Source organism: Linepithema humile, chromosome 7, assembly GCF_040581485.1.
Source record: "Linepithema humile isolate Giens D197 chromosome 7, Lhum_UNIL_v1.0, whole genome shotgun sequence".
Classification (NCBI taxonomy): Eukaryota; Metazoa; Arthropoda; class Insecta; order Hymenoptera; family Formicidae; genus Linepithema; species Linepithema humile.
This window is the reverse complement of record NC_090134.1, coordinates 7993202-8009452: the sequence shown is the minus strand read 5'-3', so window position 1 is coordinate 8009452 and position 16251 is coordinate 7993202. Positions and strand designations below refer to the sequence as shown.

The 16251-nt window shown below is 49.7% G+C and overlaps 1 protein-coding gene across 1 annotated transcript in view; it reads left to right on the top strand.

Annotated features, from left to right (window-relative positions):
• The window catches only part of LOC105675670 (protein pangolin, isoforms A/H/I/S-like), a 104272-nt gene extending 89747 nt beyond the window's left edge, over positions 1-14525 (top strand). The window contains exon 4 of the mRNA XM_067359913.1: positions 10863-14525. Coding sequence (XP_067216014.1) covers positions 10863-10916 — 54 coding nt within the window. The 3' untranslated portion in view covers positions 10917-14525. The remainder of the gene's footprint in view (positions 1-10862) is intronic.
• The last annotated feature ends 1726 nt before the right edge of the window (positions 14526-16251 follow it).

Genomic DNA, 16251 nt, shown 5'->3' with positions numbered 1-16251 from the left:
CGCTCGCCGTCTCTCTCTCTCTCTCTCTCTTTCACTCTTCCCTTTACGAGCGAGGGTACGAGCGAAGGGACCACCATCGGGATATAGATTTCGAGCAAATATTTGGACGTTCGTGACCACGATAGAGGGAGGGCGGGCTGAGTAAGAAGCGGGAACGGCGCGGAGATTGAGGAGAAGACGAAGCCCCGAGCCGGCCGGGGACATTGTGTCCGGGCGCTTAGCGGACCGCGATAACAGAGTTACGCCGGCGGCCCCCGCCGGCTCATTGTGCTCCCGCATTTTGTAAACCACACAGCCGCGCGAAAAAGGGCCACCCACCCCAAGGCCCTCTTCTCGGATCATTTTGTCCGACTCGCGGCATTGTGGGCGCGCACCGATGCGCCCCGAGATTCGAGATCTCTCTTCCCGAGGCTCGCCCCGGACCTCCGATTGCGGCTGCACCAAGGTCCGGGCGCGACACGAAGGCTTCTCGTGTGGTTAATCAGCCGTGAGTCCACATTCGGTCTTCCGCTTTCTCGCAAGCGTGTAAACAGCAACGGCTGACTTGTATTGTGTACGCTTGTATTATATTTCTCTTCATCTTGCAATCGTGTCTTCTGTGTGCGCCGATGCGAGATTCGATAAACTTATTTAAATATTATTTAATTATGTGTAATTGTATATTTTTGCGGTATAAAAATTGTTCAAAATATCAGTTGAAATTTGACACTGAAGTTTCCTTCCACAACGTGAAACGTCGACACGATACTTTCTAAGACAATACGCATTGTCGCAAAATAACGATCGCTTGACGGTATCTTGGTTAAGTATGTCAAACCGGATAAACATCGCTTCCCCGTGGCACCCCTTCAAGAAATAGGCGAATCTCGTGTGTCGCGACAGGGAATTCAGGCTCTTACGAGGACTTACGACGACGCGAGCGTGTTGGGAAAGCAGGAGGAAGGAGGCGACCGGAAAATACCGGGGGGCTCGACGTGTGACTGCGTGTGTGACTCGTTGTTTGCTTTAACGTCTCGCTGAATCTCGCTCCGCGCCGAGAAGTTCCCTTCTCCGCGACTTCTCTTCCTCCGCGTCTTCTTTGTCTTTCTCCTCTCTCCTCCTTCCACCGTCGCTCCCGCGTGCTCGCGTCTAGTGTTTGCTCGTGGCACACAACTTGTGTTTTCGCGTGCGTATCAGGCCTGCGGTGGATAGACGCTGCGACGACGGGGGTCTGGATTTCGGTCTCCCTACGACTTTTCGAACCCTTCTCGCGCGCGATCCGCGCGCGGAGAGCACGAGGAAGACGATGTCGACGACATCCACGTCACCGTCGTCGTTGCTGGATGTCGCGGTGGGTATAGAGCGCGGACTCGACGCGCGCGCGACGACGGGAATTTATTTTTACGAACTATGCAGGAGGGATCGAGCAGCAGCCTCGTCTTTGATGTTCGAACCGACGCATAGGCATTAGCGTATAAATATTTAGACCTCCGGCCGTTGCCCGGGATATATGGGCGCCTCGATCGACTATGCTACCGGGCACGATATTACGCCTTTGTCGAACCGCCTTTCGGCAAGTATTTTGAACCGCCGCCGCCACCGATGGAAGACGGAAGAGCGTTGTCGACGATGTAAATTTCGCGGTAAGGCGTGGTAAGGCTTGTCGTAGCTGCGAGGAAGGTATCGACCGTGTCTGTCGATCGATAGTTATCGAAAGCGTGCCGGAATATTAGTGATCGTTCGACGGCTGCATTAAAGATGCGATTTAAAATCACGAAAAATCTTTAATAAACTGAAAAATTCCCAACGTTACATAATTTAAAGAATCTGCATTTCTTTACATATTTCTTAACTTTACTTTACACGAAGCGCTGGGATTCGTGACATAAGAAAATCTTGGTGAACGATCGGGCCAGACGCCGCTGACGCGTTTGTCCCGTAGTTTATTCCAAGGATACGCTTCCGTGCCGTTGGCGCGGAAATTAGAGCGCCGCTCGGTTGGCGGAGGTGACGGAAAAGCGGGGATTGGAAATGGTGGCTTCGATGTAGAAGAGAAAGGGGGAAAGAGGGGGCGGTGAGTCGAAAGAGGGTACGAGGGGACGGCGTAGCGGCCTCGAGACGACGACGACGACGACGACGACGACGAGTTTGACGGCGATGACGGCCGAGGGGGGAGGGATCAACGGAGCGAAGGGTAGTAGCTAGCTGGCGATGATGGAGACGAGGTGGAAGCAGTTGGGGAGGCTGGCTTGAGGTGGTAGGACGGGCCTGGGAGGGTAATTACGAAATATAAAGGGTGGGCTGGCCCGCGCCACCGAGGCAGGCAGCCAGACTGATGAATATTTCACCGTTCTGCATTAGCCAGCGAGAGAGACGCTTGTGTGTGTCTCTCTCTCACTTTCCATACACAGCAGCCCAACGTCGGGGCTACCTCGTCCCGCGCCGGCCGGCCTCCCCCACGCGAATACACTCTCGGTATTCTCGTATTTTCTGGTCGTGGCAGAAGAATTCATACGTCCGGTCGCGGTGCAACACGCCGAAGAAAAGTAACCGCAGCAACGATCGGACGATTATTTTTCCGCAGTATCCGTAAAGAAGAAAAAAAAATTAACAAAAAGATGTATTCAGTCAAGCGAGTGATCCGATTGTACAACTTATATGCAATTTATATATGTTCATCTCTGTAATTTATAGAATTTAGTTGAATGGAATAAAAATAGTTTTTATTATTTCGAAGCATCGCGTGCAAGAATCGCGATGACTTTTCGCGAATCGTCTTGCGATCTTCGAACGGAAGACTCGTAGGATCTTTGGTATGAAGTCTGCAGGGCGAGGCTCGTCCTTTCGTCGTTTCGACGTCAGCCAGCCGAGAACTGCGTTCGAGCAACAAATTTGAATAACTCCTAAGGGAGAACGAAATTCCGGTATGGTGAGCGAGGGAATGCCGGAGATCGGCGCGGTCGTTCCCGTTCTATGCCATCCCTTCTCTCCTGTTGGACAAGGAGCACGAGCAGAGTCGGCGGGGGGTTGACAAGAGCAATGCCGTTTCAGGCGATACGACGACGATTCCTCGGTGCAGAGAGAAGCCACGGCCGCGTGCCCGCTCTCTCTCTCTCTCTCTCTCTTCACTTTCGAACATAGATATACACGAAAGCGCGCACACATGTCTCGCATATTTACAAACACACGCACGCCGGGGAGAAATGTCGTGCGCCGTCATTGCGCCACCACCCTTTGGCAGCAGGGTTCTACCAGACCGACCAGGGCGAAGCTATCGACGGCGAACGGACTACCACTTCAACGTCTGGCGACCCTTTCGCCGTGCTCATTCGAATTTATTGGCGCGTGTTCGAATATTCATAAAAAAGGGACCTCGTTGGCGGAGCGGAGCCCGGGCTCTGCTTTCCCCCTCACGGCTCACGCCCCTCGCGCTTCCCCCCCCGCGTCGTCCGTCCTTCGGTATATCGTGATCGTCCCCCTTCGAGCCGCGACGAATTATTATACGGATTTTTAAGTGGCGAGGCGGAGCGAGGCGAGAGGGGCACGACCGGCGACTGAAACCGGTATATATACTCGTGCGGTTATGATCGAGAAATCGATTGTTCGCGCGAACAAAGTGCTCACTGACTTCGTGCCGGGAGAAAGGGTCTCTCGTGTTTGCCTCGAGACACCGTAGCAACAACCTGCATCATGTACCTACGTAGACGTCGTCTTAGTTTAACACCGGCTAATTGATTAAGAGATGAGACGCCACTGATAACACACTAAAATGTAATTAACAATGTTGCGAAATATATATTAAATTCAATTTTGCATATTCAATTTGATAATATTACAAATTCTACATATTAAATCTTATTAACTTTTAATACACACATGTTAAATGATAACTGATACGTCGCTATTTGTGACGATTTAGATAAATCGTCTCGAACATTGCACAGCAAACTGGGAAAATTAACTTTTTTCCAATTAAACACAGTCGTCCATGTTCGTTTTACATGCGTCGACCTGTCAATCCTTCGGATCCCTTGTGCAGTTGAAAATAATTAACGGATACTAAACGAACGGCAGTTATTAATCCATTATCAATTTTTTTCCGACCGCTCGCATCCAGACTCGCCTCTCCCCGCGCGGTGGCGGGTGCACACAACGGCGGAATTGAACAGCACCGATTGGAAATTGATGCCTCGTTGACGAATGTGTTTTGACGAGAAGCCTGTACTTGCTTTTCGCTTTGTAGCTTGCATCCCCGGCAAATTTACCGGACTGATTTTTCTCCACCGGACACGTCAAACTCTCGCGGATTTTTATGCTGACGCGTTACAAATGGAACGTTTACCCGACAGCTTCGGGGCACGCGTCTCGTTTGTTTAAAATACAACCGCGTCTTTTTGCCGCGCGCAGTGTTATTTAAATATTGTTTACTCCGGGTGTCGCATAGTCACTGCGCAACATAACTCTCACCGGCGTTAGATATATTTGCGCAACTGCGCGAAACAGTAGTGACAGATAGCTCGGAGGACCAAAGTTGTCGAGGACTCGCTCGAGAGCGAGTCGGCGACGCGACGCGGGCATCGATTTGTTATTTATCCGGCCGTTTAGGACCGCAAGTGTGCGCTCGCGTTTAACTTGTAGCAGTTTTACAAATTGGTGTACACATCCGGTGCGGGGACACAACTCCGCGCGCGTCTCGCGTGTTTATAAACTTTCTTTCTCTTTCTCTCTAGCTTTATCTCGCATACGCCGACGAAACTCCAGTTGTATATACACGTGTAACTACTTATATACATACATACACATAAGAAACGAAGCCTTGTGTGACGGGCGCGTGCGCGCCTGTGGTCGTGCCTTCTCATGCGTGTCCTCGGCCGTGTGTATACGTACTCGGTGACTCACCTAGCGCCCGTATTTTGCCAGTGGAATTCAAAGGCGGGCCGGGTATTGTTTTTGGCAAAGATCAATGTGATCGGTTCGCTGGTCTTCCGCATGGAAAGCCTGGCCGGGCTCTCCCTGCTGCATTATTTGCTCCGCTAAACCTAAAGAGGTCCGTCCTATCCAACTCCTCCTACTCTACCCTGCCTCGTTCTCTCTGTCTCTCGCGTCCTCTCTTCCCGCTGCCTTCACGAATAACCCGTCTCCGAGCTTTTTGTCCACGCTCCGCTCACCGATTAGCGCGATTACGACAAGAAAATAGCAGAGGGATTCTGTGTTCCGAATTTGACGACGTGCAGAATTTCTGTCATTAGCGGAACATGTAAAAAAGTGAAAATTATCGGGCATTTATTTGATGAAATTCGAGTAAAAACTCTAAACTTGTCTTTATCTCGATTTATTGAGCAATTATATAAATTTGAAGACATTTTTAGCGATGTTATGTGCTTTAAAAGCGCAGAAAGTAGCGAACATTATTTTCTGTATTTCAAAGATGTGATTTGTTTGTATTTTCGCGTTTCCTTTCTATATGACATTTTCAATTGCATTATGCTATATTATCAAAACATTTACAGACGACTGTTTAACCGATCACAGTGCCGCGTCGACAGTCGGAGGAGGCGCGAATATGTAGCCGGAAGCGCGCAATCGTATTGCGACGACTTGAGAACACGATGACGATAGTGCATTAGTCTCGAAAATCGTCGATCAGTGTCGGATAAATATACGGCCTTTCGATAAATCATTGGGCGCTAATCGAACACACGTTACGTAGGGCAACACACGGTGCGTGCAGAAAACAGACGATAAGATAACACAAGAGAGATATACTTAAACAGGGAGACAGAATTCTAACCACGTGAAATGCGCTTATCTAAAAAAATGAAAGCGTGAAAAGATAGAGAATCGAAAGGCAAGTAAGATATTAGTCACTGATTAAATAGTTTTTGTAAACTAACAAAATAAAAAGAGAATAGAATAAGATTTTTGGCGGAATAAAATTTGCTGCACACAATTGTTTAATGTCGTAGTTAATTTTTTTAACGCGTAAAGCATAAATTGTAAATTTAGGATAGTTTTACAATCGAAGGACGACTGATCTGAAAGTGTACAAAAATATTAGGCGCTACTTTTCTTAAAATACTCTATAGATTTTCTGTCTGGAGTCATGCGCGAGAACGTCGTCGATTCGAAATGTACGGAAGGTGCGGTGGTTCCGCGCGGTTCCGTGCGGCAGAGAAGCGGCGAGTTCCGCGGCGTTAATATAGCGAACGGCGAGCCGAGAGCCGCGCCGAGCTCTTTGCCACTCCACCGAGCGGAAATTGATAGGATAAATTCCGGGTCTGAATTGGCTCCGTCGAGCTGGAAATCCACCCCTTCGTGTCCCCTCTCTTCCACCCCCGCGCCACCATCACCGGCGCCATTTCCTTTCCTCCCTCGACCTCCTACTACCCTCCACCGACTCGCCTCTTCGGATCCTCTCTCTCTTTCTCTCTCTCTGTCCCTCTGTCTCTCTTTCTCCCCGTTCGTTCTCTCTGTCTTGCTCACGGCCGAACACGGTTGTCTCTCGGTTACTCTCTCTCTCTCTCTCTCGTCGATGTTCCTCTCAAATTCCTGACGTAGAGCCGTCGATTGCGGTGGCTGGCGAGCGTCATTATGGCGCGCGGGAACGACCCTCGAACGACTCGTTGCGAATTCTTAAAAATGTCGGAAGATGAAGGGCGGAGTCCGCAGCGTTAACTTTGTGCAATGATAGAAATGCTCTTCCAGATCGTGTGATCAATAGAATGGCAGATATATATATATATATATATAGATGGCAACAAGATTGCGCGGCGACCGGCGGAATGCGCGCCATGTACACATCGATAATTCGAGTCATCGAGTCAATGAGATTATCGCGGGAATGCGAGCAAGCATTCCGTTAATGAGCCGAGTGGCCGGTTTAAGGTAGCGACGGATACATATTATGACTACGAATTAAACTCCTTTTAGTCTCTCTTGACGCGAATAGAGTCGTGTAAATTGATACTGATCCGGCTCTCTATCTTTTCCCCCCCTCTCTCTCTCTCTCTCTCTCCCTCTAAATTGCATTTCTTCTCCTCTCCCTTTCTCGCTCGCTCGCGTTCTCGTGCCGCTTTCCGCTTCGTGCGCGCCTCTCGACACGCGGGATAGAGATTGATCGCCGCTTCGGCTATCTGATAAGCGCGGAATGTTGAAGAAACGCGTGCACGTACGTCGCGCCGCTTGACAAGCTGCGCGCTCTCGGAGATCCGCTTACGTGCAAACAAGTTGTTAGTACCTGTTACAACGAGACGTAGCCGCGTATCGCGGCGAGTTTATCTAGAGACCGACGTCTCCCGATGCGACGCGCGCTTCATTGCATCCTCTCTGTACCTGCGCGAGCGTAAATCAGCGAGGCGGACGGCGGCGGCGGCGGTTAACGCCGAGGCGATCGGCACAACGTGCGATCCTTCGCGTGTGTGCCACGATATCGAGCGCGTCTATTTATGACGATGAGGTAACGCGGGTCGCGTTAGAGAATGCGGCGGTTGAATGCAAGCGATTGCAGCACCGCAACAATTTATTTTCCCTCTCTAATTTCCCACGGACAAACTTTTTCTATCGAGTTAAAAAAAAAAAAAATCCCTCTCATGAAACAATCGAACGCTCGATCGCGTGGAGTCAAGAGTCGCGAAAGTTTACTTGCTGTCGAAATGATCTGTGCCGAGAGAGCCCGGGATAATAAGCTCTCTTTCTCTCTCTTGAAAGAGATAGAGAGCCTCCGGAAAGGACAAGAGAGAAGGGATGGTATACACCAGATACTTTACGTCGTCGGACAATACGCACAACTGTCGGATCCATTATGCCCACTTAATTAGGCTATGGCGTGTCGTGCAAGGGGCTTGACACACGGGGACACACGGTGGCGCGGGAGGGTGGCACACGACGACGACGACGATGACGACGACGACGACGACAAGGACGATGGGAGTAGTAGTCAATAGTCGGACAAGATACACCGCACACGCGTGTACCGTGCGTGTGTACACAAGATGGGGTGAGCGAGAGCAAGGTGAGGCACGGGGACACGACGGACAGATACGGAGAAGGCCACCGGGCAGGGGCAACAGGAGCGGGGAGGGCAGGCAGGCTACCCCCGGGGGGTAGACGAGATTATAATCTGTCCCATTATTGTGCCATCGACGTCCCGGAGGGGATTTTTCCGTTTGACAATGCAGTTACACATTTGTGCATTTAACATCCGCGCATCCCGCAGCCCGCCGCGACGCGTCCCCCCCTTCCTACGCGGGCGAGGGGGCACGAGCTGCGGGATAAGCTGCGAGACACGATGGACTTCGTCGGGACATCGAGGAGGGTGGTTCTCGCTCATCCGTCTAAACCGAAAAAAGGGGTCCTCGGCTATAATCCTACCTGCATATGATGTCCTCGGCTTTGTTTGCCGCTGCGACATACTGAGCGCGTCGAGGGGGAGACTGTACGAGCGAGAGAGAGAGAGAGAGAGAGGGGAGGCAGTTTTGCACACATCGACGACGGGGTACCCCGATTGACAAAGTGTGCTTTTAAACGGTGCACGCTTCTCCGATCGCTAGATGTTTCTATTGAGGAAAAATCGGACTCCACCAACGAGCGCTCACAGAGACCGGCGCGACACTCGACATCGCGGTCACCGTATTTTCTGGGGCACCATATGTAAGGTGCGCTCGCGCATTTCGGAAGTATACTTCCGCCCGTGTCTGCAAATTGCGCACGCATCTCTTCGCATTATTCCTCTTTTTACCTGAAAACATGGTCTTTCCACGGAATACACATATCGTGACCTTTCATTCCAGCTCCATTGTTTAACGGATTCTTTGTCCCCCCGAAAATTCGTTTTTGTGCCGCGCTGAATAGCGCCGCGTCGCGCGGCGAGGGAACATTACCGTGAGAAAATACGCTCGCGATGAGGGAACCCGCTAATTACAGTTTTCGAACAATAATCGCCGCGGCGCGGGATTCGCGGGCAGGAACCAGTTTCCTCGCTCGGCGCTCGCACCGGCCGAGAGGCATATCTCGCATTATTACACGCTATTTGTCTTTTCGCGTAGTTTCCTGCTGTTTTCATCCGCCGACCTGACGGTCGGCCGAGAGAGACCGACCGCGTACCCGCTTGTTACATCGAAAAGTACAGGTTCATCTGACTGACTGCCCTCGAGACAGTCATCTGTCGTCACGTCGTAGCGAGGTATCCATTAAACTGTCGAAACGTGAACACCGCGGCCTTTACGATTTACCATCGCGGCGCAATATGTCGTCTGCCGGCGATGGCTGTATCGATCATAAACACCTGTTTCACGACAGTGATTCATGGATCGCCGTCTCACCGCCGACTCTCCTTCGTGCTTATTGAAACTTCAGTACGTCGGCAAACATAACATTCAATCCTACTTGCTAATTAATTGATTCACGTATCCATCTTTTTTTTTTTTACAAACGAAAGCCTTGTATTAAAATTGCACACCTATTTATAGCAAGTCATAATTTGTATTTCTCGTTTCTCCGTTTGTCATACAGCCACGTCGCATACAAGAGTACAAGAAATTTTTCTTTTACTTTCTACAATTATAAAATCTGTGCGTTTCGCGAAACGTTCGAAATGTTTGAAAAAACTTATCAACATAATTTCTTATCAAACCCTAGTCGCTACCGTATACTCGCACAGCGGCTGCTGACCTCGATGCAATCTGTGCCACGAAGCGCAGCCCCCGTGACGGCAAACATCCGCGTGTCCGTCGGCGAGTCCGCGGGAACACTCGCGTACTCGCGTGGACAGAATTGTGCGGACGCGGTGCCGGCGGTAATGCGAAGGGTAAATCCCGGCCGCCGCGCGCAGCCGGCCCCAGCGTATCTAATAACCGTTATTATGCGTGCGCGTATGTTGACAGTGGTAATACGGCGTGTAATAGGCCGCCGGTGTATAGCTGCGAGCCGCCGCGTAGCTCCCAATATCGTCGCGCCCGGTTATCATCGGCTGTTATGTCAAGGTACACAAAGCGGGAGGGAGACGGGGAGAGAGAGATAGAGATGGAGCGAAACGTGGCGTTGCACTCTGATCGTGTGATCGCGTCCAATCGCCATCGTTTGACGCCGTTATCTGCTCAGAAAGATTACGCGCGCGCGTACAGTTTACACACTCGACATTTTATATCGAAAAAGTATCGAAATATTTCCGATTAGCACATTGAAAAAAAACCTCGGCCACGAATAAAACTCGAATGCAATATTACTATTGCAAATAAACGCCTGAGGTAAAACCGTTTCAAAAAGGAGACAAACATTCTTAGCGCTCGCACGCACGCACGCACGACGCACAGACTCGTCGAATGTGGTGCGCTTCGTGTGCGATCGTCGTCTACGCGCGTGTAAACGCGTCCACGTCGGGCAAATATATAAACGAGTCATGCTTGCGAGGCCGTAGCGTAGTACGCCTGTCAACATGGGAACTGCAAACACGAATCGAAACAGATAGCACTGCAGCCGAGCAAATAGTTAGGACCCTTTCCTTCGGCTACGCGTGTTACGCAAGCCGAGGCACGCTGAACGTTGCGTGCGGAGGCCCCGTCTCCCCCCTCTCTCACTCCCGATAGACAAACATCGCATCGTTGCTACCCTTTTCAATGGACAGTGTCTGGTCTGACAGGGATGAACTGACGGAACATATACTCGAATGTTTTAATTTGGGATAAGGAAAGGGCAAAGTTAATAAAAGCAAGTAACGCGATAAAATAATAGCTGTGAAACTAATGACTTTATTGACAGAAATAAAGTTTGTGGAAAATATTCTTGTTAATAAAAGTTTAGAATAATGTGTTGTAAGGTAAAAATTTCTTTATCTCGCAATATTTAGACATCGATAATTAATTTGTTGTCTTCTTTTTTTGTTTCAGGTGAGTGCAATGGTACATTTTGGCGTGAGAGACGGAGTAAGAGTAAGTAGCTAAGGCGTGCGGGACACACTAAATCGCGTCGTATCAGAATGTAATCCGATTACGGATGTCATAAGCGCGCCGTAAAGCACGGACCGAAAAACTTGGGTCGCGAATTGACTCAACTCTAGCAAGAGAGTCCATAAAACCATTTATAGTGTCGCCTTGTCTGGCTCGCCGTCTGATAGAGCATACAGCACCGACGCGACGACTGGCGTCCTCCGCGCTCGTTTAGTTTTATGGGCGCGCTTTAAAGCGTTCGCGTCGATTTCATTAGGCCGAACTTGGACTCTTGGCACGTCCGCCGGACGTAGCTCCGGCTGGAACCCGATAGCGAGACGAATTAAGAGCACGTCGGGCCTGAAGCATGCTATATATGCTGCGTTTTCTTCGCAAAAGGTTAAATATACAAATCGAACTAGACTAGCTGGAGATATAATTAATCGTTATTCTTTGACTCGCAAATTAAATAGATTTAGATGTAATTATGATTTCTTTTTTTTCTTCTTGAATTTTGTCTGCGCACTGTCTGTCGGATATAAATAGAGAAGAGACGGCCGTCGGATCTACGTAATGTTACTATTAGCGGTAATAGTAGTAGTACTAGCAGACGTGCTACTAGAGCGATAATGAGCTAATGAGCGGTGTCTGGCGTTCCGCGGCGTGGCGCCGTAATTTCAGCGCAGCCGAGCAAGGACGTGTGAGCAAGCTCGCGCCGTTGTTAGCTGTCTAGTGTTGTATCGTCGTTCACGTAAGACGTTCGCGGCCATTTCACTATCGCTATCATCCGCAATGATCCGCAGATAATCATAGACTGCCCGCCGACTTTCGCTATATCGTAGCGGGCTTCGGAAATCTCTTCGTAAATGATCGTGAATGAAAAAAGTGAATCCAATGACGGAAATTGCGAGAAGATTGACTCTATTTAGCGAGAACAATTGTAAAAAAAAGTTTCACACGCGTTGTCAATCGCGACGGGCGATTTAATATAAGCGGATAGAAAAACAACGTTTTTCCAGGACGAATATTGCGATTGGCGTGTTCTCGAGTTTTTTTCACATTAGCAGCATTGCGATTCGAGCACCTGCAAACGGAGGGGAACACGAAGAGAGGTGGTTAGTTTTTCTAGCGATGCCAATCGACAGACCTCGGGGAGCCATAAAATTTCTCTCCTCCCGTCTTTCGACCTGTTCTCACGCAACTCGAGCGCGAGCTTCTTGCCTCGCGGTGATCACGAAGAGGGGAAACGTCCGTCCGTCCGTCCGCCCGCGTTGCCGGCGAGAACAGGATTTTTTTCGTTCCCGACGCGAACAAGGCGCGTACCCTCGCCTCGCTCGATGCACACGCCACGCGTTGCCCATCGCGCCGGGGCACTTCGTAAACACGATCGGGCGAAACTCGCCGCGTGATAACGACGGCCCAGCCCGCTCGTCTTGCTCCTTTTGCGGCACGTCTCGTCGTAAATTTCTCCGACGCCCGAAGCCGAGGCATTTAATCGCGAACATTAACGGCCTCGCCGCCGATCGCGGTTGACAGCAAATTTTAAATTGGCGAATGGCGCAGCAGGATCTAAAACGATATCTCAAAACAGACCTGATATAGTCGAGAATGTCGAATAATTACAATTTGTAAAATTGTTTTTTCAATTTTATCAAACATCGTCAAGTTATATTAATCTAATTGCAAAAAATATATTTTTCAAGTAAACACATTTAATATTTTTAATTTCAACTATGAATCTCTTATACGCTTTATGCGTGTCTTTCTCGCGGCTTGCGATGCAAAAACTCTCTGGACGGTTCTCGAAGACCGATGCGAGAACGTCTTGTAAATATATCTTTCCGGCGAGAACGTAAATGTTCTTGTAGTATCGTAAACGCGCGCGCTAAGAGGACGATCTCCCCGAGGGCAGGGAGAGAGAGAGAGAGAAAGAGAGGGGGAGAGAGTCCATCTTCCTCAGGTGTGTAACTCTCCACCATTATTAAACGCCCATTAATCCGCGCCGCTGAGAAACAAGACGCAACAAGAACGACGTCGCGCCGACATCCGTCGTTCGGATCCCATCCCATCGTGTTTCTCCGCTTGATAATCAGAGCCGCGCTGACCCAGATGTTTTCGTCCTTCGGGCGGGCGCGGCGGTCTCTTCTGGTCCTAAGAGACGAAACCTGCCCTTCGCCGCATCGCCGTGGGACCCTACGACGGCCGCCGATGGGTAGGACACAGCCGCCGGTGGGACTCGTGGGTGGGCCCCCTTCTCCGCGCCGTCCGCGGCACGCTCGTAATTACAGGTTCCTTATTTGCCGCCTGTTACACACTTCGTTAGCACGTCACTTATATAAAGCGCCCCGTGTATACCATTTAGTAGAATACGTGTATCTCTCTTTCTCTCTCTCTCTCTCCTTCTCTTTCTCTCGAAGCGCCGCGCGCGATTCTGCTGCTGCTACTTTCGCATCGTTCTCTTATATCTTGCCCCTCTTTTCTCCGTCACCGACCCGCTCTGACCTTTATCTTTCCTACTTCTACTTCATCTCTTCGTCGTGACGCTAACGGTCACGAAGTCATCGAGTTATCTCGCTTTAGCGAGATTTAAGAAGCTTTTCGGAGACGATCTCTCGACCTTCTAATTTGAAGTACGTTTATCGAACGATGTAGAAATTTATTCTGGATAATAGCGGTTTTCTGTGCAGCATAACAAATTTCTCGTGTGACTTCTTTTTATTATCAATAGTTATTTCAATAGTAAATTTAATCTGTTTTCATGTTTTACCATCCATAACTTTAACTATTTCATCGAAGAGTTACTCTGTCTGGCTGTCGAAAATAAATAATAATTTGTACTGCTTCGTTAAGGATCAGACTGTTCCGCCATGTAACGTGTTATCTCGACCACTTTCATCATGCGCGATTTGAGGGAAGGGAACGATCATCGGCCGTGGTTTTGGTCGATCGCGGCGCAACGACGGCGATACAGCTACGGCGGGAGAACGTTTTATGAATGAATCGCGTGCGTGCCAACCGTCCTATTAGCGGTGGGCTCCTGCCAACGGTAGCCAAGTCGTGTTCGAACACGAGAACGTTTCTCAATTACCTCGCAGAAGCCGTTCTCGGTGCGCGCACCTACCGCCGTGATTATTACCGAGCCGTGACGTGCCAGCTCGCCACCGCTGCTACACGAAGGTCTCGGCCAAGGCGTTACCATCACGACCCGGTTAATTCCGCGCTTCGTCTACCTGGATGGAGATTACACATGCCACGAGATCGCTGCGAGACAATCTCGAGCGCTCGAAATAAAAATCGTTCGTCTCGCTTCGGGAATTGTGTCAGTTGTATTTAAAATTAATTATAACGAACGTTTAAAAAAATTATAGGTATAGTTAAATACAGAATCCAGAATGTAATCTTTGTTTTTTAAGAAGCTGAAGCTATTAAAATTAATATATTCCCCCATGCGATGTATAAAATGACGAGCAGAGTCAAGTGCTGCACGGAAGCCCCGGGAAAAGTTTTCCGCATCGTGAAGATTACAGTGTCACGGTGATAACGAACGCGCGCGCCTATTTCTCAGCGGCGAGGCAGAAAGAGACAAGCAAATCCGCAGTAGCGCGACACTTCATCATCGTCGACGCGCGGATCTTTTCAGAACTCGCGGCACCTCGATTCCAGCCGGAGTAGTTTCCCATTTCCGCCATCACCGCTCGCTGTAATGAGGTTTCAGGAAACACGTGGCATGCAGCAAAAGGAACACACCGTGAACTGGCAGACCGAACTGCACAAGCATCTGGTATTTATATCGAATTTATATTAAACTGTTAATACGCTGAATAATAATGAAGATGATTGAACTTTTTCAAACTGACACTACAAATATTATCGTGTTCGTTATGTCAACTAGAAATTTCTAAAACAACGGTGAAGGCACGTCGCATCATCGTATAGATTCTCATTTCTCGCGAGAAATAATCACGGCGGAACTGCCGCGGTTATTAGACGGCGGGCACTCGCGAGAGAAACTTTTTCGGGGCGATAATTACGATTGTAATTAAAATTCTCGGAGTGAAAAGAAGCCCCCGCGATATCCGCGCAGAAATGAGCAAGCGAGCGCGAGAGGACGACAGGGGGGAAAGGGAAGCGCGCGCAGGGGTAGGATTGTAGGCGAGGGTGCAGGTTGGCGGAGTACTCGAGGGGGATGCGAGTGGAGCAGCTCGGTTTGAAGCCTCGGCAAGGCGGAGTGCCATAATTGGAGCGGTCGCGTGCGCCCGCCGCAGGACAATAGACTCGTCCGAGTGCAAATTATTAACGCAGTGCTCTCTTCTGCCGGTTCTGTTCTTACAGTCTCTTGGCCCGAGATATCGGCCTCGCGTTCTTCTCCACGTCTCAGCTCGATGATTTTAGGATGCATTAGAACGCAATAATACGTCCCGCGGTTGAAAAATCGCGAAAAATTGAATGCGACGCAACATGAAGTAAGACGTCGAAGAGATTTACAGAAATTTGGAACGAATATATAATTAAATATGAAATATGAGAGATTGCATTCTTACATTCGCAATCCGATCTCCTGCAATCTCGCCGTTGTGCAACGTTACGTAACGTCGAAAGTAATGCGCGTGGAATCGCAGACGCGGTCGTTTATCCGTCCGTAACGAAGCGGCGCAAGCCCAAAAAAAGTCGATAGAAAGAAGAAACCTCGACCTTTGGTTTCGAGCTGCGGCCCGGCAGAAAATGCACGATACGCGAGAGAGTAGTGGGATGAACCGCGCATCCGATACTCGGGATCCCGAAGCATGGCCGGTGGCCTTTTGTTCAGCAAGGATCGACGGTTGGAGGCGGAGATGGATGGTGATGGAAAAAGAATGAAAAGAGGTAAACAGGATGGAGAAGGGGATAAAGAGGGATAGTCTAGGCAACGCGGCTTCGAGATAAATTCGCGCTAAGTGCAAAATCCTTCTGACCCCTCGCTTGCACGATTTCCGACCCCCCACCTCTCGTCTTTTATTCTCTCAATACATGAATGGCACCGGCAGGTCGAAAGTGGAGGAACGTGAAGAAGCGAAATTACGCCAAGTCTAGGATACGGATGCACGAAGCGACGGGCGAATGGCCAATCAGGGGTGAGCTTCATTTAAACCGCGGCGGGTTTCTCTGCGCCACGACTGAAAGGCATTTAACCGATCTAAAAGACCACCCCCGCGCCGCCTGCCTGCCTCGCTTTCATTAGACATCGCACTTTGTCCCACCTGCTGCGCCAAGGTTTATATTTTAAATGCTAATTGCGAGTTTTTTAATGGGCCGTGCCGCGAGCCTCTGACTTCTCCTATTGTACGAGTTGCACGTCAAAAGCGGGAAAAAG